Source organism: Sturnira hondurensis, unplaced genomic scaffold (assembly GCF_014824575.4).
Source record: "Sturnira hondurensis isolate 20B ecotype Veracruz unplaced genomic scaffold, ASM1482457v3 Scaffold0017172, whole genome shotgun sequence".
Classification (NCBI taxonomy): Eukaryota; Metazoa; Chordata; class Mammalia; order Chiroptera; family Phyllostomidae; genus Sturnira; species Sturnira hondurensis.
In genome coordinates, this window is record NW_028089803.1 from 165,145 (window position 1) to 187,497 (window position 22,353).

Here is a 22,353-nt window from a genome sequence, read left to right on the forward strand (position 1 = left end):
CCACCTCCCTCCCATTTCGCCCCCAACCTTAGTTATTGTCCATGTGTCCTTTATACTTGTTCATGTGAGTTCATCCCCTTTTCCCCTGTGATTCTCTCCCCTTTCTCCTCTGGNGCTAAAAAAATAACATATCTAATTATTTTTTATTTTATTTTTATTTTTCCCATTTAATTTTTTATTTAATTCCTGTTCAAGTACAGTTTTCTGTCATATTCCCAGCCCTGCTCCCCCCCCAGTGCTCCCCACCTCCCTCCCATTTCGCCCCCAACCTTAGTTATTGTCCATGTGTCCTTTATACTTGTTCATGTGAGTTCATCCCCTTTTCCCCTGTGATTCTCTCCCCTTTCTCCTCTGGACCCTGCCAGCCTGTTCTGTATTTGAGTGTCATTGGTCATATTTTGCTTGCTTGTTTTGTTGTTTAGATTCCTGTTAATGGTGATATCATATGGTATTTGTCTTTCACCGCCTGGCTTATTTAGCTCAGCATAATGCTTTCCAGTTCCAAATATTTTAAAGGAATGTTATTAAACTAGTTTTTCAGAATTGGTCCTTAGGAAATTTGAGATACAGTGTTCTTTGTGTATATAATGAAGCAATAACTTCTGAGCTCATTGATTTCCTTTGGACATTATTTGTATAGTCATAAAATGTTGACCTAGTTTTATAAAAAACTATGGTATCAGAAATTAATGGACACCAACATTAATCCCATTTAGCGAGTATTCCAAATTGCTAAATTCAAATCAATATTGCCAACAACAAGAACAACCAAAACCTAATCACATTAATATCACAAATATATAGATTATAACAATTTTATAACTAGATCATTCTGCCCAACAAATTCATGTTCGCTGCTTATAATCTTCTTGATAGTATCAAAGGTCCAAATACACAAAACATAAATGAAACAAACAAGCTGGAATCTTTCTGCTTTACATCACAAATTGTAAAGTAATTAGCAACAACATCATGTTCACCGATCTACCGAAATATTGTGTATCATTAAGGAGGGATTTTCTTTTTCTTTCTTGCTCTTTTCTTTTTCTTATTAAATTTGAGAACAGAAGCCTTAGTTTAAAAAATTATGTTAGATTTCTCAAAAGAGCAGTCATAATGTGTTGGAATTTTATCCCAGAATTTCTAATCAGAAGAGCACTGTGATAATGCACCTACATCCACACATCACATGGCTTTTTAAAGAGGTTTCTTCTTTTCATAAACATATGGAAGAAAAGATGCCTCAAATATCAACTCTTTCAACACAAATAAGCAAGTATATTTCTTGCAGTGGTTAACTTCTACAGAGACACTTTCTTTTTATTCTCTACATTTTCAATCATAAAGCAGCATTAAAATTTAGCAGTCTCAGCAACCAATCACAGAAAAATGCTTAACACAGTAACTTTTGAGCAATCATAATCCTAAGTTTTGAGTCAGTTTTTCTGGCACATGCACTGGCTCCCAGTGCCCTCTGCATCATGGATGAGACATGAGACAAAGTCACATGGACTACCAAGTCCTGTGGGAGGAAAAGGGATGGCATGGCTACTCCCTCAAGGGAGGAGTGCCTCTGAGTGGCCTACAACTCTCTCAAGGGGAGAGTGAGCTGATCCTTGCCTAGACAGGCTTTTATTGTTGTTTTTTTTTGTTTTGTTTTGTTTTTTGCACAGGAGTTTAGGTACAACTTATTAATCATTGTCAGGCAGTAAATAGTAAATAGTGTACAAAGAACCATTAGGGCTTCTTCTAAGTCAGGGTCTATCAGCTAAAAGGCTTCAGAACTTTGGGAAAACAAACTCATTTTCTGCCCGGGCCTTTTATCATTTAAGTAAAAACAATCTCAGCAAAGCAGGCTTCACAGGATTGTTAGGATTTTTTTTTCTTTTGCCAGATCACCCCAGACCCTGCTCTAGCTGGTAAGGCTGCACCACCTTTCCTGTCACAGGTTTTCAGGCTTAAGTGGATTAGAGCCAGGAAGCACTTTTCCCAGAGGACATGGGGACTGGGCTATGTCAGAACAGCCAGTGAGTGAGGGTCCATCACTCCCTCTTTGTTGCAGCCCCCCGAGTCCTTCCATGATGGCCTCCTAAGTAATCATGTCTGGCTTAGGTTGCCTTGCCCTCTGAGGGGTCTTACTCGTCATCAACAATTGACCGTGCATTGGGGGCAGGGAAGTAAGCAGAGGCAGCATTTGCTGCCAGAGACAGGCTTTGCCTCCTCCTGACTCTCATTTTGGAAGTTGCTCACTCAACCTTAGCCATGGGAGATGCTTACAATTCCTAAAACCAGGCAGAGCAGTTCCTAGCATCTTGCTTCTTTATGTCAAGTTATATCTTAGACTTTTGAAGTGTGTAACAGGTGGAAAGTAAAATCTCTATGTTCAACAGTAAAAAAACTTAATTCAAATTAAATGATATTTTAAGAAAAGAAACATTTACTGTAAAAAATCGATCAAACTAAACTTTTAGTTTAATAAAAATATATAACTAATAATATTCCAACAATAAACATTAATCATGTGGAATGAATTAAATGTCTGCAATTCTGATAAGAAATATTTATACTCATTTCACATACTGAGAACCCTATTTAATGTTGGCTTATATATGTACATTAACCCCATGGCATACATATAAAGTTACACATTGGCACCTGATAGATGAGATTATTAATATTTGAATTACTTTTAATGACAATTTTATTCTAAAAATATTCTTTGTATAGATAAGTCAGTTTAAATACTTTTAGAATTTACTTTGTTTTTCATCAAACCATTCACATACTTCTAGATTTTTCTCTTTAATTTGTAAAAAAAAATACTTTTGAGTTACTTTGTAGCTCTTCTATTAATCTGCATAAATGAAGCTGCTTTCTGGGTTAAAATTGAGACATATAAATAAACTGAATGGGAAAACAAGTAAAGTTTAGAGTGATGGACATTTTAATGCATTAAAAATGTTACTCAGAAGCAATCAAGTGAATTTCCATACTCTTGAGCTTCATAGCAATCATATTGTAACTTTTTTCAAGAGGCGAGACTTTCAGCCAAATGATTCTAAGACTTCCCACTCAAGGCCTAACTGAGGTGAAGCTTGTTTGTAGAAAGCAGACACTCCTGAGTTCTTAGAGTCCTTAGACCATATGCGTCAAAAGAACCTTTAAGGAGGCTGTTATAGGTTGAATTGTGTTCCCTAAAAAATCATGTGCTGAAGTCCTAACCACTACTACCACAGAATGTGACCTTAATAGAGTTAAAATAAGGTCATTGGGGTGGGCTCTAGTCCAATGTGACTTATGAAGAGGGGATTTTTGGAGACAGACAGGGGTACATGCAGGAAGAACTTCTGTGATCGTGAAGACAGCCGCTTACAGGTCAAGCAGAGAAGCCTAGGGCAGATCCTCCCCTCACAGCCCTCAGAAAGAACAAACCCAACACCTTGATTTTGGACTTCCAGCCTCCGGATAGTGCTTAAACATTTCCACTATTTAAGCACTCAGTTTGTAGAGTTCTGATATGAAACCCCTAGGGAACCAACACAGATGGTCTCTAACAGAAAACAGTATTCCCAGACCAAGGAGGATTTATAGAAGACAGACTTGACTGACAGAGAAAATTCATGAACTCTTTCAGTGTGCCCAATCTGTGCTAGAATTTGGAGATAAACCTTAGGACAAGGGACAGCAAACATTTGTTATAATAAAAGTTTATGAGAACAGGGATGTATTTATTTACATATTGTCCTATGTCTCTTTTTATGTTATAGTGACAGAACGAGTCCTTGCAGCAGAGAGAATATGTTTCACAAAGCCTAAAATATTTGCTCTCTGGACCCTGACAGAATGGGTTTTCCTGGTCTTGCCCAAGACAAGATCACTGCCCAGGCATCCTACCTACTGGGTCCTTCTATTGCACGATGTCACAGGACCCCCAGATTGTGACTTTTTACAGTAGATCTCAACAGGATTAAAATAGATGAAGAAGAAGGAAATAAAACCCTTCGTTTACTTCTTTGTCCCAATTATGAACTGGAGACAAATCCACAGGAGAAAGAACTTCCAAGTAAAATCAATAAAGACACTGAAAGCAAGAGCTGTGAAAGAAACAGTTATTCACAGTCTTAAGGCTTAACCAAGATTTTGGGATCCATCAAAATTACATATGTTAATTAAGCAGAAAGTGCTTTTTTAAAGGGAGAGATGGCAGTAAGCTCCATGTTCTTTGTGAAAAGGTCATTGAAGTCCAGGAGAAAACCAAAAAATGATTTTTGAGAAACTACAAAAGCCCATGCCCAAAGTGGCAACTCCTACTTAAAAAAAAGAAATATAAATGTCATCATTTCTAAGATACTATCGATATACTGGTATATTGATATTTGTCACTTATTCCAGAATTCATGATCAGTGCCAAAACCAATGAGGAGTGAACGATAAAGCACTTTCTTTTGCAGGATGGTGTACTGACTCATACAAATTCTAGCAAGTGGAACGAATCCAGAGCAAGTGCCAACTGCTGAAACACTTTTTCTTGTCAAAATACAATGATTGCAGGGTTTGACAAGTTTGGAAGCCAGTGAGCACTGAGGTATGACTGCACACATTTGGGAGAACACCAAATCCTCAATATGCTAAAAGTTTATCAACAGAAAGAAAATGTCCTGAAGAACAAAAATGACTGGTTTATGTTAATCCAGACATGACTTTGGAAGAAAATAATAAATGCAATACATGTTTTTATAAACAAGACTCTCCCAAGACCATGCAGACATATTTTAAAAATCACCCTACAAGGCCTACAAGATGTTGAGCTATGCAACAGACAAGCCACTGGCACTGAAACAGGAAGAAGTGTGTTCATGCTTTTCATTAAGATGACACCAAAAGCAAAGAAGGAAGCTCCCACCCCACTCCCAAAGCAAAAGCTTTGAAAGCAAAGAAGGCAATGACAAAAGGCATCCACAGCCACACAGCAAAAAGATCTACACGTCATCCAACCTTCAATGGCCAAAGACACTGTAGCTCTGCAGGCATCCTAAGTATTCTCAGAAGAGTGCCCCCTGGAGAAGCAAGCTTAATCCTATGCTATCATCAAGTTTCCCCTGTGTGAAAAAGACAGAAGACAGCAATATACTTGTCTTCATTACGGATGTCAAGGCCAACAAGCACCAGGTCAAAGAGGCCATTTAGAAGCTCTGTGACATTGATGCAGCCAAGGTCAATACCCCGATCAGGCCTGATGGAGGGAAGAAAGCCTATGTTCAGCTGGCTCAGGACTGTGATGCTTTGGATGTTCCAAAGAAAATTGGGAGCATCTAAACTGAGTGTAGTTGGCTAATTCTAAATTTAAAGAAAAACAAAAGAGAACATGCTCTCATCTAGAGCCCTAACCTTCTAGATATTTTCCAGAAGACTCTAAATTTGGACTCTAGCTATAAAAGAGCAGCACATGATTATCAGTAATGATTGATGTGACAGGCAATAACAATTATCATGATAATCTTGAGGATGGGAGTCAAAGACTCATAGCTAACTCCAATGTCTAGCAGATAATTGGTATCCTAATAAAGGTCCTTATCTTGGCATAAATGCCAAATAACCCCCAGACACTCCTGGAACATATAAAGAATCCTATAACTGAAGAAGATCCAGAAGCTGATCACAATTTGAGAATGTTCAGCTTATTTCTCTTTCCTTCTATATAGAATATGGAAAGAGTTCCTGGGTTGCTATGAAGGATTAAATAAAGGGAGAGAAAAGGAAAAGGGAGAGAACTTTGATCCATATAATTATAAGCATAATATTTATGTGCATGATGTATTATTTGTACAGCAGCTGTCTCAATACCCTCAAGGGTTATTTACTGCTGTCACCTGAGTTCTATATCTCCTCCCTTAGCAAACTCCTCTAGCTATTGTTTCTCATAGTTGCAGATGGGGGGAGTGGGGAGGTGGTGATTGTACAGTCGGTATGTATAAAGGTGAGAGATCATTCTTCCCAACCTCCGGTGCCAACTATTCTTCTCATATTTCCTATTTTACACTCATTTTTCCATAAGAAAACAAGTCATTCTGGCAGTGCTATGGGAGGTTGGGGGAAGAGGGCAAATGAGATCTAGGATGAGGAGAGAAAAAAGTGAATCTGTATGATCTACAAGTGTGGGCCTTACAGGAGATAACACTCAGGTGTATGAATGAGTTTTAAGCAAAATTTGTTTGAAGAGCAGAGGTATGAGAAAAATTAATGCTAATTCATAATAAGTCATACTTTGGGCCAGCATGAAACTAGATAACTTAGTTTACAATTGTGCTTTTCTCTCACATAAGCACATTTTAAAACTGACTTTCTAAATAAAAGAAGTTCCCCACCTATTTGTCTATAAAAGCATCCACAGTGAAATAACACAATTAATATAATGGGGACAGAGGCCTGCCTGAGTGGTTGCCTCCTCATCCGTGATCATCGATGGGGCTGACACAGAGGACATGTCTCATCTTCCATGTGTATTTATGTGGTGCTTAGCTGAAAATTGACACATAATACACCAATGTAAAGCCCTGAATTCTAAATAAAATCTTTCAATATTTGTTTTCTAGTCCAACAAAACAATAGTTAATGAATCCAATTTAAGTCTAAGAACAATATTTCTCCTCTTTTATTGGGTCAGGCTTAAATGGTCTCAGTGAAAAAGAGGCCCTGCACCTATACAAGCAATCAGGTTGAGATAGAGTGTATGTCTGTAAAACGTCTGCAAAGGTTCAATGAGGTAGTCTAAAGTAAAGACAATTATATTACCAAATGATTTGAAGGATATACAAGCCAGGAGTTACTTTTATTTTCCTTATACTTAAGAGAAATCTTAGTAGAACACAGTTATAAACATGTGTATATCTGGGCTATAGTTTAAGCACATGGATTAATTGCTAATGAAACTGCATTTTGTACTGTCAGGAGAGTTGTAATACAACCAAGTCACTAAAGTTCTTATTTATTCGAAGAAGAAGTAGATGAAGAGAACAATCTTTGCCTAATGTATTGACATTACATGTGTATAGATATATAGAATGAAAAAAGTAACAAGCAAATTTATCTAGTCGAGACATGTATATAATCATTTAGACTTTTTTTTTAATTTGGCATATCTACAACATCCATTATTCAGGAGTTTAGTACTTGCTTAAATTCTGGTAACTTTTCACTGTGAATGAGGAGTCTGATATACTTCTGGAAAATTACTTCTTTTAAAACTTTTAAATTTCTTTGAGAATTTAAAATTGGGAGTAATTAATAATTTAAATTTTTTCATGGAAAACATTAAATTTGAAAGATCTCAGCAAAAGCTTCTATAGGTATAAGCTATATTTTAAAACAGAAATGGAAAAGATGAATCCTTTTACACAGAACCTAATGTTATCCTTGCGAGAAATTGAAGTTGTGTAGTATCCTTTGTGAAGTTAATTACCTGTTTGCATTGGATTAACAATGCCAAATGGAAGAATGTGAAGTAATTGAATAAGCATTTTGTACATTTTCTTCTATTTCAGTTGATTTATCATTAGTGAATAAGCATGAAAATGCCACCTATTTCTTAGGAAATTCTCTTGGCCTTCAACGAAATAGTTAAAACATATCCGGAGGAAGAACTACAAAAGTGGGCCAAAATGTGGGTATGATTTCAAAAGCTATCACTCACCATCTCATGTTAGAATTTTAAAAATCACACTAGATTGTCTAATATTTGAAAAGATGTATAATAGAATTTTAGGGCAGAAAGAAATTTTAGTGATCACGTCGCTGAACACTTTCATTTTACTGGTGAAATAAATGAGGATCAGTACATAAGACTATGTGGTAAGTTACTGTCAGAATCAAGAGTAAAACTTTTATTTATTTTTTAAAATATATTTTATTGATTATACCATTACAATTGTTCTATTCCCCCCTTCATTCCCCTCCACCCACACACTCCCTCACCCACCATTCTCCCCCCCTTAGTTTATAACCACGTGTCTCAAGTTCTTTAGATTCTATATTTCCCCCACTATCCTTAACCTCCCCCCTACCTATTTTCTACCCACCGTCTATGCTATTTTCTGTACCTTCTTCCCCCTTCTCCTCCATCCACTCCCCTGTTGCTAACCCTCCATATGTTCTTCATTTCTATGGTTCCACTCCTGATCTAGCTGTCCTCCTGGTTTGCTTTTGTTTTAGGTGTGGTTGTTAATAACTGTGAGTTTGCTGTCCTTTCACTGTTCATATTTTTCATCTTCTTTTTATTAGGTAAGTCCCTTTAGCATTTCATATAATAAGGGCTTGGTGATGATGAACTCCTTGAACTTGACCTTATCTGAGAAGCACTTTATCTGTCCTTCCATTCTAAATGAAAGTTTTGCTGGATAAAGCAATCTTGGCTGTAGGTCTTTGGATTTCATGACTTGGAATACTTCTTTCCAGCCCCTTCTTGCCTGTAAGGTCTCTTTTGAGAAATCCGCTGACAGTCTGATGGGTACTCCTTTGTAGGTGACTGTCCCCTTATCCCTTGCTGCTTCTAGGATTCTCTCCTTCATTTTGGTCTTGGCTAATGTAATTATGATGTGCCTTGGTGTGTTCCTTCTTGGGTCCAACTTCTTTGGCACTCTCTGAGCTTCCTGGATTTCCTGGAAGTCTATTTCCTTTGCCAGACTGGGGAAGTTCTCCTTTATTATTTGTTCAAATACGTTTTCCACTCGTGGCTGTTTCTTTCCCCCTTCTGGTACCCCTATAATCCGGATGTTGGAACGTTTAAAGATGTCCTGGAGGTTCCTAAGCCTCTCCTCATTTTTTTGAATTCTCATTTCTTCATTCCTTTCTGGTGGGATGTTTTGTTCTTCCTTCTGGTCCATTCCATTGATTTGAGTCCCAGTTTCCTTTCCATCACTATTGGTTTCCTGTGCATCTCCCTTCATTTCAATTAGTTTAGCCTTCATATGTTCCTCTAATTTGTGACTATAATCAACCAGTTCTGTGAGCATCTTGATAAACAGTGTCTTGAACTGTGCTTCTGAGAGGCTGGAAATCTCTCGGTTTCTTAGAGTTATCAGCTCTGGGACTTTGAGTTCTTCTTGTGCCATCTTTTGGGCTGTTGGTGCCTGTTATGTAGCAGGATTGGAGCCCTAGGTGTTCACCAGAGCAGGGCAACTCAGTCGCTGGGTTGTGACGCTGTATGTGTGTGGTAGGGTCAAAGAGGAGCGTTGGCGTCCAGTCTGCCACCTCCCACCGCGGCCCCCACAGGTGCCACAGCTGCCACCAGGGCCCGAGTTTCATTCCACTGCACAGGAGTGCACCACGGCCGTCAGCCCTCCACCGCTGGGTTCTCCCCCTGGGGCCTGCGTGGTCCTTCTCACTGTGCACGAATGTGTGACCGAGGTCAATCTGCCCCACACCCTGACTGGGTCCAGGCTACTTGCACGCCTAGGTCTGGGGATCTTTCGTGTCCAATCCTACTCTGCTGCTGGCTCCGCCCCTCTTACCATCCCGGTTGAATGGTTAGTTGTTTTCGGACTTCCATATAATTCAATTTTCTGTTCTTTGGCTGTGTCTTTGTTCTCCAAACCTTTGTTGTATTCAAACTTGGTTGTGGAAGAAGGCACAGTGTTTCCACCTATGCCTCTATCTTGGTGGAAGTCCAAGAGTGAAACTTTTAAAACATTAAAAATATTAAGTCTCTTTCCAGAGTTGTCACAGTAAAAACACATATAATTATTTTGTTTTACTTCTGTAATGACTAACAAAGGAGTTAACATTTAGGATTTAGTTTAGTATTTTTATGATTAATTCTTGGCTAAACTCCATCATAGTAATTTTTATAAATAAGGAAATTAAATTATTGAGGGAGGTGTGAGAAGTTGAGTGAGACTGAAGGCATTTTCTTCCCAAACTGAGCAGGATTATTAAGAAGATGCTTCATTGGGGCTTAGCTAAGCAGCTTCCTTCCAACCACTCAGGGATCTTATATCGGGGTCCATTCTTTTCTCCATCCCTTTCCTTCTACTTTTAATTGTCTGTCTGAGAAAACTTTCCCACAATTGGTTTACTGGAATGCGTCCTATCTTTAATCCAAAACTTTTCCAACACCCTGATTATCTCTCCTGAATATCCATTGTTTTAATAGGCAGTTTAAAGATGTCTATTTTCATTAGTTCCATATCCTTAGCTACATTAGAAACACCTAATCTTATGTATTTATTATAGTTCCTCAGTTAACCTCTGATAAAGAGCTAAAACTAGAAATACTTTAAAAATATTTGTAGTTATTTATAGTGTTAAAATATTTTAAAATATTAAAAATAAATAAAAATATTTTTATTCTAAAAAGTAGTTATGAAGAAGGAGCCAAACTTGAAGGTCAGAAACAAAAAAATTGAGGAGAATGAAATCAAACCATGTGAAAATTCAAAGGGCAAGACTTTGGGCTCCCATAGAAACCCAGAATGTCTGTTCCATCTCTCTTTATTTATTATGTCACTGGCCTTTTATACTTGGAATAGTATCTTATCTTTAAAGTTAGTTTGCAGCTATTAAATAACACAGCAAAGCTCTCAATTTCAGTGGTTAAAATATATGTTCACAACTTACCACAAAAATATAGAGGTTTATATAATTCATGAAGCCTGTTATAACTTTATCCGCATAGCTTTTATGCATGCATTGGAAAATAAATATCACTACATTTGGAAGCAGTTTGTCCTAGCAGGTTTTATATTTTAAAAATGAAGGTCAGAGTTAATAAAAACAGTTAGTATTCATTTTTGGCCCTAATGTAAAAAACAGCAGAGAATTAAGTTGAACGAATTTGAACTTCAGAGAATGTCCTTAACTCTTGGATATTCACTCAGCTATGCTGTGCATTTTTAGCCTCTAGGTACTTTAAAATATGCTGCCTTGCTATCCTGTTCATATCCTTATGATTATCCTACTTTACTCAGGGAATAGTTGATTATTTTCAAGACTGAAGTTATATTTCAGAATAGTGTCTCTCTGTCATAACACTTACCCCGCTATAATTACCTTTTAACTTTACACTTTGCCTTGTGACAGTAGAATATTGCATAATCTTAAAACATCTTTCCTAAGTTTTATTAGACAGATTAGTCAGAAAGAAAGTACATTTTAATGCTTCAAGCAACACAAACTAAATTTTAAAAAAGATAATTTCTCTTGAGCCAAAGGATAGGTAGCTAGTTTGCTTTGCTTTGTCGTTGTTTTATTTAGCTGTTTTGCTTTAAGTGGGACGGGGCAAGTCAACACAGATGCTTGCCCACGGATGTCAGTGGCATGTGACATGCATGACTGCAATCCCACGACCTCCCACCCCATCTCCTACCTTTGGCCTCAAAAGCGTTTTTTTATTTCTTTGCGTCTGAATATTTAGTTTAAAATCCCATTCTGACCTTTTCCAGCTAAGGTTCTTTTGGGAAGAATACTTGTATTCCACCAATACTAGCTCTTTTGGTTGGAGGTCTCTGCATTAGTTAACAACTACCAAATTAACAAGAAAAAAGTTTATTTCGCATGCAGAAGCACTCTACAGGAAGTAATTCCCTGGCCTGCCAGGAGTACAGTCTCATGTACCAAACTAACAAAAGGGGCTAGTTTTAGGGCTTTTGTAGCAAAGCACGGAAGGTTCCATTAGGGCTTTTCACCATGATGATCAGGTGCGGTTTCCTTCCTGGCTGGAAGCTCCAACACAGGGAGGCTGATGGCAACTGAATTCACACCTCCCAGTGCTGCGTCACCCACCCTCTAGGGGAAGTCAATGGCAGCTGTATTTCAAAAAGATTCTGCTTAAGTTTAGATGCTCTGTCTTTGGCTACTGTTTGTTCACGTGATTCAGTGTAAAGTATTCACACCAATCTTGTGGGCTCTTGTACATTGAAATGGTTTAACAGAAAAAATAATGTTAACAATTTATAGTCTAAGTAGTCCTAAAAATGAGAGTGCTTTAAGTAAGTGAGATTTTGCTCTGGGATAATAGTGTCAAGTCTCTGATTGGCCATCCATGACCTGTAAGATAGGAAATGACACTTGGTTCATAGTTGTCATTTTCCATGTCTCCATCTTTTATGGTCTGTTGCAGACATACTACCTGTTTATCTGCAACCTATTTATAAAAAACAATAACTCATCAAAATGTAGCTTGATCTTATAATTCATATGGTACAATCTTTGACTGTTATAATAAAGAAGGTCAAGATTTGAGAATGTTTGAGATATTTCAAAATCCAAGTGATTTCTTCTAAAAGTTCAAGTTATTCAAGGCAAAACTAAAAATGCAGCACTTACCTCCAGGTTTTTTAAATGTTTATTATTATTGTCAGTGCCCAATATCACTTTCAATTCTGTCATTTTTCTAAATTAGATTAAAACATTTACTTTAGAGAATGTATTTGTGTTGTGAGATGAAAATATTTACATAATATTCTGAAATAGAAAATGTTTAGGGTGATTTGACCCATTTGATATATAATAATTATCAGCAAAATGGTCTCATAACAAAAAGAAGCAACAAGATTAATATATAAGCAAACTGGGGCCCATCCCCGTGGCACCTTGACACATGACCCAACAATTAGTGTTGAAGGAAGCAGGTTTTTACTTATAGGTTTCTAATCTTGGGGCAGCAGGTATAGAAGCACTTCTGTTCAGAGCCCTGTTCTCCCATGAGACTCAGCACTTCCTTTTGTCTCCATCAGGCTGTAAGCCAAAAGCATGCCCCAAAGGCCCCCATATTCTTATCTGTTCTTAAGCCAGCTGTGCAAACAGGTCTCCATCCCCTCTGGAAGGTACACTTGTGGGTTTCGGAGTCACCTCCTCTCCCAGCAGCTCTCTCCTTTAGGATCAGGGTAAGTGTCTAGGAAACATGTGCCTTGTCACACTGGATCATGGTAGAGTCCAGGGAGACACACGTCCCAAGAGAGTGGCTTTTCTGTACATCCCTCAGAGAAGCAGAAGTCTGCATTCCTGGTCACAGTTAGGTTCCAAAGCACCACCCACGAATCTGCTTGGATAGGCAGGTCTGTGCACAGCTCTATCGCTCTCTCATTACACCCTTTCCTCAGCCCACATGGCTGCCTTCCTCACTACCCCAGGCCTCATGGTGGAATCCTGACTCCCAGCCAGCATGGCATCTACCTTACACACCAGCCCTCATCGTGGACCACTTCACTGTAAATTGCATAACTGCTCACTGCTCTCAGGCCTCAGGACAGAATCCCCCTTCAGCCTCCATGGTTGCTTCTCTATTCTTTGGCACTCACAGCAGAATTCCCTTCTCTTTCAGCCCACCTTTATTTTAAATGCTTGGCCTGGGACTTCCTACAGGACCTCACATCTGGTTTCCCCTACAATGTGCTACTTCTTCCTGAGATACTGTATCTTTTACCTTCTTTTGGCTGCCATCTTTAGTCAGGGCATCAGTTCTTCACGATGCAAGGAGTCACTGGGTCCCTGTATAAACTCCCCAAGCTACATCCTGAGTCACTATACACTCTGAAAGTCATGTAGTCCTTTTGTCCTGAGCAGCAGTCTGCTTCCCTTCAGGAAGGATGTGGCTATCAACTTTCCACTGTTGTGAAAAGTACTTTAACTGCTATATCATCTGCTCTCCCTTCTCCCAACCATGGGCTGTGATGAACTTCTCCTATATTCTGGAGACCCCTGCTTTGCACCTTTTACACATATGCTTGGACCCTGTGGATACACTAGAATAAGCAGGCAATGAACTTAAAAAATTTTTAGAACATTTTATACTAAATATTTACTAGTGGTCTAGGTTATGTCAAGGAGAATAACATAGGTTAATAATCATAGTGGTAAAGTGAAGCTATGTTACAAAACAGGGCCAAGGAGGGGGATGATGTACTATTACTGAAAGGACCCCCCCGCCACTAGGTTCACATTGTCTGCTGCCAGAGGAAAGATGTCTCTCAATATCAGAGATTTGTGAAAAGGAAATGTTTATTTAAAGTCATATGAACTTCAATTAGTGACCAAAAGGCTTCATTAAAATATCAAAGTCCTTTAGGATACCCACAGATATACACAGTCCTTCCTTCTCCCTCTGCCTTAATCCGCGGTACTGCATCTCAGGAAAAGAAGAAGTCCATGATTTGGGCTCCTGCCAGCATCAGCTGTGTCGTTACCAGGATCTCAAGTTAATCCAAAATCACGTGGCACCTTCTCATGGCTCACTAGCAAGACTCCTTTCATGCCTTTTCTTCCAGGCAAAGTCTCTCCTGCTTCCTAAGCCATGTGGCCAAAGGGATTGCCCCAAATCCATGGGGTCCCCACTCTGCCAAAGCCACATGGTTCTCTCCACCAAAGCTGTGGGTTTCCCCACCCTGGCAAAATCATGTGGTTCTCTTTTCACATGGCTGCTGAGTCTGGGTTTAAATCCCATGACAACCTTCTTCTCCACCCCCATTTCCAATTCCTCCTACAATCAGTTACACCTACCAGCACTCCTGTATTATTCCAGGCTTCCTGGGCTGCCATCATGAGTCTTGGCAGTTGTGGCCCCATAGCACGGAGCCAATCATCTCCAAGATCTCACATAGACACTGTAACCAGGGGGAGCTGCCCCCCAGTTACATCTTGGGTGGAAATCACTTCCATCCCCCTGGCTCAAAGCATGGCCACAGCTATTTAACATATCCATGAAACTGGTTAAAGGTTATAGATGTGTTAAATGACCATGCCAGAGGTTAGCTGCAAAGCTGTTGCTGTAGAAAATAGCTTTACATGTTCCTGCTCCATGTGTCCCTTCCCCCAACTCATACCTGTGAAGGGGGGGAAGGGGTGAGGACATCCTATACACCTTTCTAATATTTCCTGAACACCTTGAGTTCTGGACCCCATTCTAAATCCCAATTTCGGGTCCCTCTCTTGGCTGCACACTGTATCGGTTAGAAGGGAAAGATATACAGCAATCATAAAGAGCAAAATTGCAACTTGCATGATGTATATTAAGACCCTAAGTTTTAACCACAATATTTTAGGTCTTTTGTGTTGACATATCTGCTAGATAAATGGTTTTCTTTCTTTTTCAGAGAAGTGAAAAATTTGCCATAGTTGTGTCTTTATAGGAATCCATTTAAAAGGGTAACATTTTACATAGGATTACTAAAGAAGAAAATAGCCCACTGAATTACATATTGGGAACAAACACATTGCTTTGCAGACAATGACTTGTTTCACATGGCAGTGTGTACAGCAGAGGCACTGGTGAGACCCACAGGAGAGGTGTGCTCCTGCAGATACTGCAGCCTCCTTGAATGTCAGTGTTTCTCTCTTGTAGAAAAAGAAGATTATTCTATCTTCCTAAGTCTGATAGCTGGGTTTGTGAAATCCAATGGCAACAGGCAGATTAGCAAGAGAAATGACATAAAAATTCAGTAATTTTTAAAGTTACATATATGAAGGTACCACCACCAACAACAAAAGTAATACCCTGTAAATGTAAGAAACATCCAAACCTGTAGAGAACGTTTATGACTTTATTTGGCCCAAACTGACAACAATCATTGGAAAGCAAAATATCAATGGATTGAGAAAAATGCTCTGGAGAATGGCAGGTTTGCACCTAATTTTGCGCATTACCATCAAAGCAGGAGGCATAGGAAGTTAAGGTGAAGTTTGTTGGTAGTAGATTAGGGAGGGAAAGTGGGGAAATCTGCAATTAGGTAAAAAGTAAAGTAGATAGCCACTCACTTCTTTTGTGTAGGTGGGCATAGGATGGTTAACATTTGACATTTATGGCAGGTAGAGCTGCTCTGCAGAGAACAAGACAAATACTGAGGAGTTCCGTGATCTGCTGCTCTGTTGGGAGATCGTGCCTTGAGGCATCTGGGAAAAATAGGATTACTTCAAAGTTCAATGGGTGTGTTATCATAGATGCCAGAAGACGATAGACAGGCTCAGATAAAGTAAAGACTGACTTTTGTCAAGGAAGACGACAGCCTAGGACATGACTTTCTACTCTGACTCATTTTTACTTAGGAACTTTTAATTTCAGACCACCCCTATGATTACTTCAGGTCTCTGAGTTTGTAAGACCCACCCTGCAGGCCTCCTCTGAGCTTGTCAGGTTCACTAGGTGGCTCTTTTTTGTACACAACCCCCCAAAAGCAATGCAGTTTGAGAACTTATGTGTTACCTCAGTAGGAAAAAGTGGGGAGGAACAGGCCACTTAGGATGGAGTTAATGATTTTTAGGAAAGACAAATGGGCCCTTTGAAGGATAGACCTGCGGTATAGTTTGTGACAGTTTGTCTGAGTGTTGTGTCAACTTCTAGTCTCCTCTCCTGTGACGAGTCAATCTTCCCTGGTTGATGAAACTTCTTGGGGAGAGGATTTATGACAATTTACTTCTTTTTGGAAGATCTGCTTTCAGGCAGGTTAAGGGGAGTTCAAAGAACATCTCTGTATGCATTTACTATTTTTCAAGTTTCTTCAGCTCAAAATAATCCTATGCCAAAGAAGAAAATTTTAGTGTGGCATAATCTGCCACCCTTCAGTATGAATAAGAGAGTACACAACATGACATGTTACAAAGATTTTCCTGATATCTCCATTTCTGATCATCAGTTAAATCACACACATATGCATACACACAAGAGCTGTGATGTGATGAAGGAAAACTCTAAAGTCATTTATTTACTTATTGGGGGGCAGAGTTTTTCAAAGCAGGGCCACTTTTCATTTGGTAGGATGGTTAAACCATAGTCCTATTTGAAAGAGGATCTATGCATGATTAGATTTTATATTCTGAAATTGAATTTCATGAGCAAATACTGCTTCCTGGACTTCTCAGAGAACACCCCACTCATGGCCAGGTATGCCCTGGTGTCAGTGGTAAAATGACACCCGAGTGTTACTGGTGATTGGATCTCAGTTCAGCAACCTTGGTATCTGAGTTCCAGCTAAGAAAGAACTCCACGCTAAGACTCAAATACAAGCAAACATTTATTTAGAAAGTCACAGAGATAGAAATGAGCCATGGAAGGAATGAGCCAGCTGGGCTGCGTGGGCTCAGAAAACAAGTTATAGAGGCAAAAGAAGGGTCCTTGGACATTAGGAAAAAGAAGGCAAGGATATATTCATCTTGGGAGAGGAGAGGGGGAAAGGCTTTGCAGAGCTCCACAGAAAGAAAAAGCCATGCTGGGTTCTTCTTCTTAAGGACTTTTAAGGGTGAGGATTTTAGAGGAGGTCCCTGGGGATGATCTCAACCAAATATTCATCAGCTTTCCAAGTGTGCTTTCAGGGTGTAGTCTCTACCGATTGGCTGGTGCCAAGGAAGGGTGGAGGCATTAGTCACTGTAGCTGGTCCTGATGTCAGCATGGCATTGCCCTACCTGGCCTCGATGGTTTTCTGTACCTTGAGCTGAAACACAACTGAGGCTTAGATGTTATCTTCCAGCAGTTAGTGCTTAAGGGAGAAGTAGTGCAAGGGTTTGTATGGAGGTCGTGTGAGATCACTTTCTGGCCTAATGGCTAGTGACATGCCAGGGAAGGAAAGGTCAGACAAGGGTCAAAGCCTCATGACCAGCGCTATGAAAGGTCGGGGGATCTAAACCACCTGACCAGGGATCTGCTAGGTTAGATAAGATAGGTCACCCTGGGTGTGACATGCCAGCCCATTTTCGCCCCTTGCTAGCTACCCACGGATTTCTGCCCTCATGACCTTGAATACCTAGCTTATCTTTTCTATTCTGCTCACGTGTGTCTGTCTGTCTACTAACTTGGGGTGAGTTAACTCTCTCCTATCCTCTCTTTCTAGTACTTGTAAATGAAGATTGCAACTATGTTGCAACTTGTTTTAAGCAGTTTTGAATGTGAGTGATATAATTTTTTCTTAACTCTAATAAAAATGCTTATAACTGCACTCTAATCTACATCAATTCTTTCAATTGACAGGTCACTTTACTTTGAGTTTATTTGGGTAACATTTTTTAAGTACATTTTATTACCCCAGGCCAGTGGCCTGACAAAATGAAGAAGCACATTCTGTGTAAGATATTTTAAAGGGACAGAGATGCCAAAAGCGTTGCAGGAAGAAACATATTCTTAAAGATTATTACCACTACCACAGTGCCTACTAGAGTGAAATGTAGGTGGCATAATATTCTGAGATATAAATTCTCTGAGGCAGAACATAGAATTTTACTACCTAAATGTAATAAGATGTATTGTGCTCTCAGGGAAGGCCATGGAACTCTGTGTGATTAAAATAAAAAAGGATCCAAGTATCTGCCTTTAAGTACCATTTAATGATAATAATTTTTGTCTTTAGCATTTATATTTGAAGTCAAGAACAAGCCAAGCTGCAGGCTATCTAATAATAATATGAATAATAATAAGTAACAAATGCCCTTCTCTTCCTCCTTAGATCTTACAGTTTATGTTCATTCGCAGACAGTCCTCTTCCTTCATCTTAGTTTACATGGTAATTGAAATATTAGTCTTCACATTGTGCTGTACAGCACACACCCATGAAAGAAAGGAATTTTAACATCAGATTCATATTAGTTAAGAAGACTCAGAAAAGGCCTCGTACATAGCAGTCTTCTTTTACATGTCATTTTATTTCATTTTTGTGGCAATCCTTTCAAGTGCATATTGTCACCCATTTACTTTTAAAGAGCTGGAAGATTAGGCCTGATAAGCTTCTATAAAGATAGTCTCATAACCATCAGTGACACAGAAGTGGCTCAGACTAGGTGATGAAAAGCAACTGTTAAGTATTCAGGATTTTTGTTGATACCCTGAAGGCAGCCACAGTGGGGGAACTCACGCCATGAAAATCAGCAAGGTTGAAAAACAGGGTGCCCCTTCTCCAATTTTTCCACTGCTCTCTAGGAAAGGAGAAGAAATCCATGCCCTCTACCTTCGCCTCAGCCTCCAACCTTGCGTTGTTACATCTATAGTAAAAGATAAATTAACAAGAGAAAAACTAACATGTTTATTAACAGGTATCCCTCATGCATACATATGGGATAGCCAGGGGAAAATGAATAATTCCCCAAGGTGGCTTAGAATTCAGGCTTAAATCCTGTCTTAATGTGGAGAGGGGCAAGAGAGGGTAAATGATTTTTAGAAAAGATGAATAGATTCATGAATCATAGACCGGAAATAAGAAGTTTGTGACAAAGTTTATCTGAATGTGGTTTTGACTTCTAATCTCTTCTGCAGTGAGTCAATCTTCCCTAGTTGATGAAATTCCTACAGAGGGTATTTATAGAATCTAGTTTCTTTGGGGTATCTGTTTTTAGATGGAGAGAAGGCAGCCTCCCCTGCATTTGATGATTTTCAACTGTCTACAGCTCAAAATAATGCACTGTGTGATATTTTGAGGCTGGCATATTCTGCTACCCTTCAACTCTGAGAACAGGTTTAACAGCTCACTACCACCAGCTTACTGAATTTCATTCCCAGTTGGCTCTATGCAAAAATAAAAAAACAAAAACAAAAATGAAACAACAGCAAAAACACATGATTGTTCTTTCTTCCAAGTTTACATAGGTTTTTAATCCCTAAAAATTAGGTACAATTAATTAGGAGCTTCCTAAAATAGAAGTCTGTAACAGCAACCATCCTCCCATCTCTACCCCCACCTCCTGGCTTGGCCCTTTGTTTAAAATCTTTTATATTTTCATGTATTTATTTGCCTTCTTCATTTGATGAAGCCTGGGAGTTGAAGTTCTCTTGTATATTTTTTTATTCTTTTATTATGCCTACTGGGATACTCACTAGAATAATGAAATTAATCTGAAATATGATAGATGAAATTGCTAGAAATAGGTCAATATGTAGTATGGGCATTATTGCCAAGTTTATTTATCTACCTAAAGTGTTATCATAAGTATAATTATATTGTATACACTTTTTAGAGATTGTAACCATATTTTATCATTGAATTTGTAATCATTGGAATGTTTAGCCTCAGAAAAGGTGTGTTTTATTATAGATACTACATAAGCTACAGATATACAAGTAGTAACACAAATAGTGTTAACATTTTGAAAATAATTTAAAAAAATATCTTAGATTCTAAATAAAAGTAATGGATAGTATATGCATAATTTCCCCTACACCCTTCAGAGAAAGCAAATCAAAGAAAATTTTAAATGACATGTTAAAAAACAGAGTTCTCAAGTATTGCTTTTAGTTTTAGAAGCATGCTTTCATGTGATTATTATAACATTACAAAAGTCATGTAGAATTGTCCAGTTGTCCAGTTAATGATGATATTTGAAAATATCACAAACACACACACACAAGCAAGAAAAGAATGTTTATGCCCTTTGTCCCTTTCAGGGGAATCTATGGTCACGACACAGGGAAACGTCCTTGGATTACAGGAGATGAGGGTATTATAGGCCTTATGACGGACATTGTCAGTAAGTACAAAACAATTTATCCCAAAATAATTATAAAAACCTTATTATTTAATTATAGACATAGATTATGAAGTCAAAACCTTATTGAAAATCATCCTGATTTTCCATTTTAATCCATAATAGAAAAGAGCAAGCATACTTTGAATTGGGACTTGATTGCTATACACCAAGAACATAACTAGGTTATTTGGTACAAAAATAAAACATGTTATGGCTTTCCTTGTCTATTTTAAAACTAATATTTCCTCTTCAGTGAAAAATATATACATTCCATTAATTATAATTAAACAAAATTCATAAAAATTAACTTAAGTGCAAGAACCCCGCAAGAACATCTCCTTTGACCATTTAAAAATATATAGCTCTTTTGCTGCTTAGTAAATATGCATGTGTTTTGTTCCCTAGTAAATAAATATATGTCACAATAATCCTTGAAAATTTAAACCAATCACCCATATCATTATCATTTCTAAGGAAAATGAAAGAAAATTCAGATTTGTTCAGAAGGATAAAGAGACTGAAGTTATTTAATTTTTTAAAGAATATTTATGAACTCTGGCCTTAGGACATTCTGCTAGTCTTAGAAATACCATACAAAGTTATAACGTGTATGGAACAAACTCCTCTTAATTATCTGTGTTTCTGTCATATTTCCTTTGAAATATTGTCAGTGAATGAACATAATCTTTATTTTAATTACTATTTTATTGTTTGGAGTTGTTTTGTTTTTGATCAGAAGTATACCAATTGACAGCATTTGCAAAAGTATATTGTGAGCAATATTTTAAAGGTTGGTATTTTCTTTTAATTTGAGTAGCTACTAGGCCCAAATTCCTTTACTCTTAAAATGGTATGTACTAGTCACAGAAATGGTTCTTAAGTCAAGGAGAAAAAATGAATGATTTCACTTTGTTTGCTTTAGTAGAAACACATCCTTTAGAAGGTGTTTGCATGTATTTATCTTATTTGTTGCAAATCCCATGCAAGTTCTTTTTCTGCCTCAGTTACTAGAAACTTCTGAAAAAATTTGGTCAAATTTAAAATAGCAAAAACATTTAATAGCTGCTCCTTTGTTTTTAGTTTTAGAGTATAGTATATACTCTATATCTACTTTTATCATTTTTCCACATTGTAATACTAGAACCCTGGAATCTTCTTTGAAAGCAGAATTGGTAACAACCACAACATACTTAAAATGATGGTGTGGTTAGTACAGTAAAGAGCAGCAGAAACCAAATTTGCTTTTGCTGCCTGCTAGGCAAATGGACGAGTTGTGTGTTTTGGTCTATGATTGACTCCTCCAGGATCTTAAAACCACAGTCTTTATTTCATCATAAAATACCTCAAAGAGAATTAACAGGAGAATAATAAAAAAATATTATGCTGTACAAATTGATAGAGTGGGTAGAAAGGAAGAAGAGACAATGAACAAACAGTATTTATTCATAGAAAAGACTACCAATTTCAGATGAGAAGAATATCTATTAAGAAAACATTTTATATAGAGCCAATGATTCTTCAAAACATGTAATAATGTCCTCTTATTATTAATATTATATTATCAAGATATTATAAATAGAATTGCTGAAGAATATTATTAGTACTATTACTAAGCCTACTTTTCCCTAGGTACATAACAATCACAAGGTCTAGATACATGCATCTCAGTGTATAATATTGTTATAGTGTGAAAATAAATTTGCTTTATGAAATTTGGAATTGACCTTCAGAGAAGCAGTAATCCCTGAAGGCTCTCTCCAAGGAGTCTGAATGCTCAGCTATGCATTTGCCACCTTGAGAAGCTAAAGGAATTTGCTGCTTGAAAGATAAAGTGGAGAGTTCTCAAACTTCTCCCAGCCACAAACTTTACATCCACAATAATATTTGCATCTGCTTAATAAAATAAACAGAAAAGGATATGG

At 38.0% G+C, this 22,353-nt stretch overlaps 1 protein-coding gene and 2 long non-coding RNA genes across 3 annotated transcripts in view; 1 reads left to right on the plus strand and 2 right to left on the minus strand.

Moving 5' to 3' along the window:
* The window catches only part of LOC119001767 (kynureninase-like), a 97,072-nt gene that overhangs the window by 13,174 nt on the left and 61,545 nt on the right, over positions 1 to 22,353 (plus strand). Inside the window, 3 exon segments of the mRNA XM_037067272.1 lie at positions 7,542 to 7,608; positions 7,610 to 7,660; positions 20,349 to 20,431. Of these exon segments, the coding sequence (XP_036923167.1) occupies positions 7,542 to 7,608; positions 7,610 to 7,660; positions 20,349 to 20,431 (201 nt within the window).
* LOC119001769 (uncharacterized) lies at positions 629 to 13,769 on the minus strand. The gene is made up of 3 exons (XR_005069634.1): positions 13,759 to 13,769; positions 8,340 to 8,344; positions 629 to 832 (listed from the first exon to the last, which is right to left on the minus strand). It is a non-coding gene; the product is annotated as an uncharacterized LOC119001769 (long non-coding RNA).
* On the minus strand, positions 11,523 to 12,624 carry LOC119001768 (uncharacterized). Its single transcript, XR_005069633.1, has 2 exons — positions 12,409 to 12,624; positions 11,523 to 11,897 (listed from the first exon to the last, which is right to left on the minus strand). It is a non-coding gene; the product is annotated as an uncharacterized LOC119001768 (long non-coding RNA).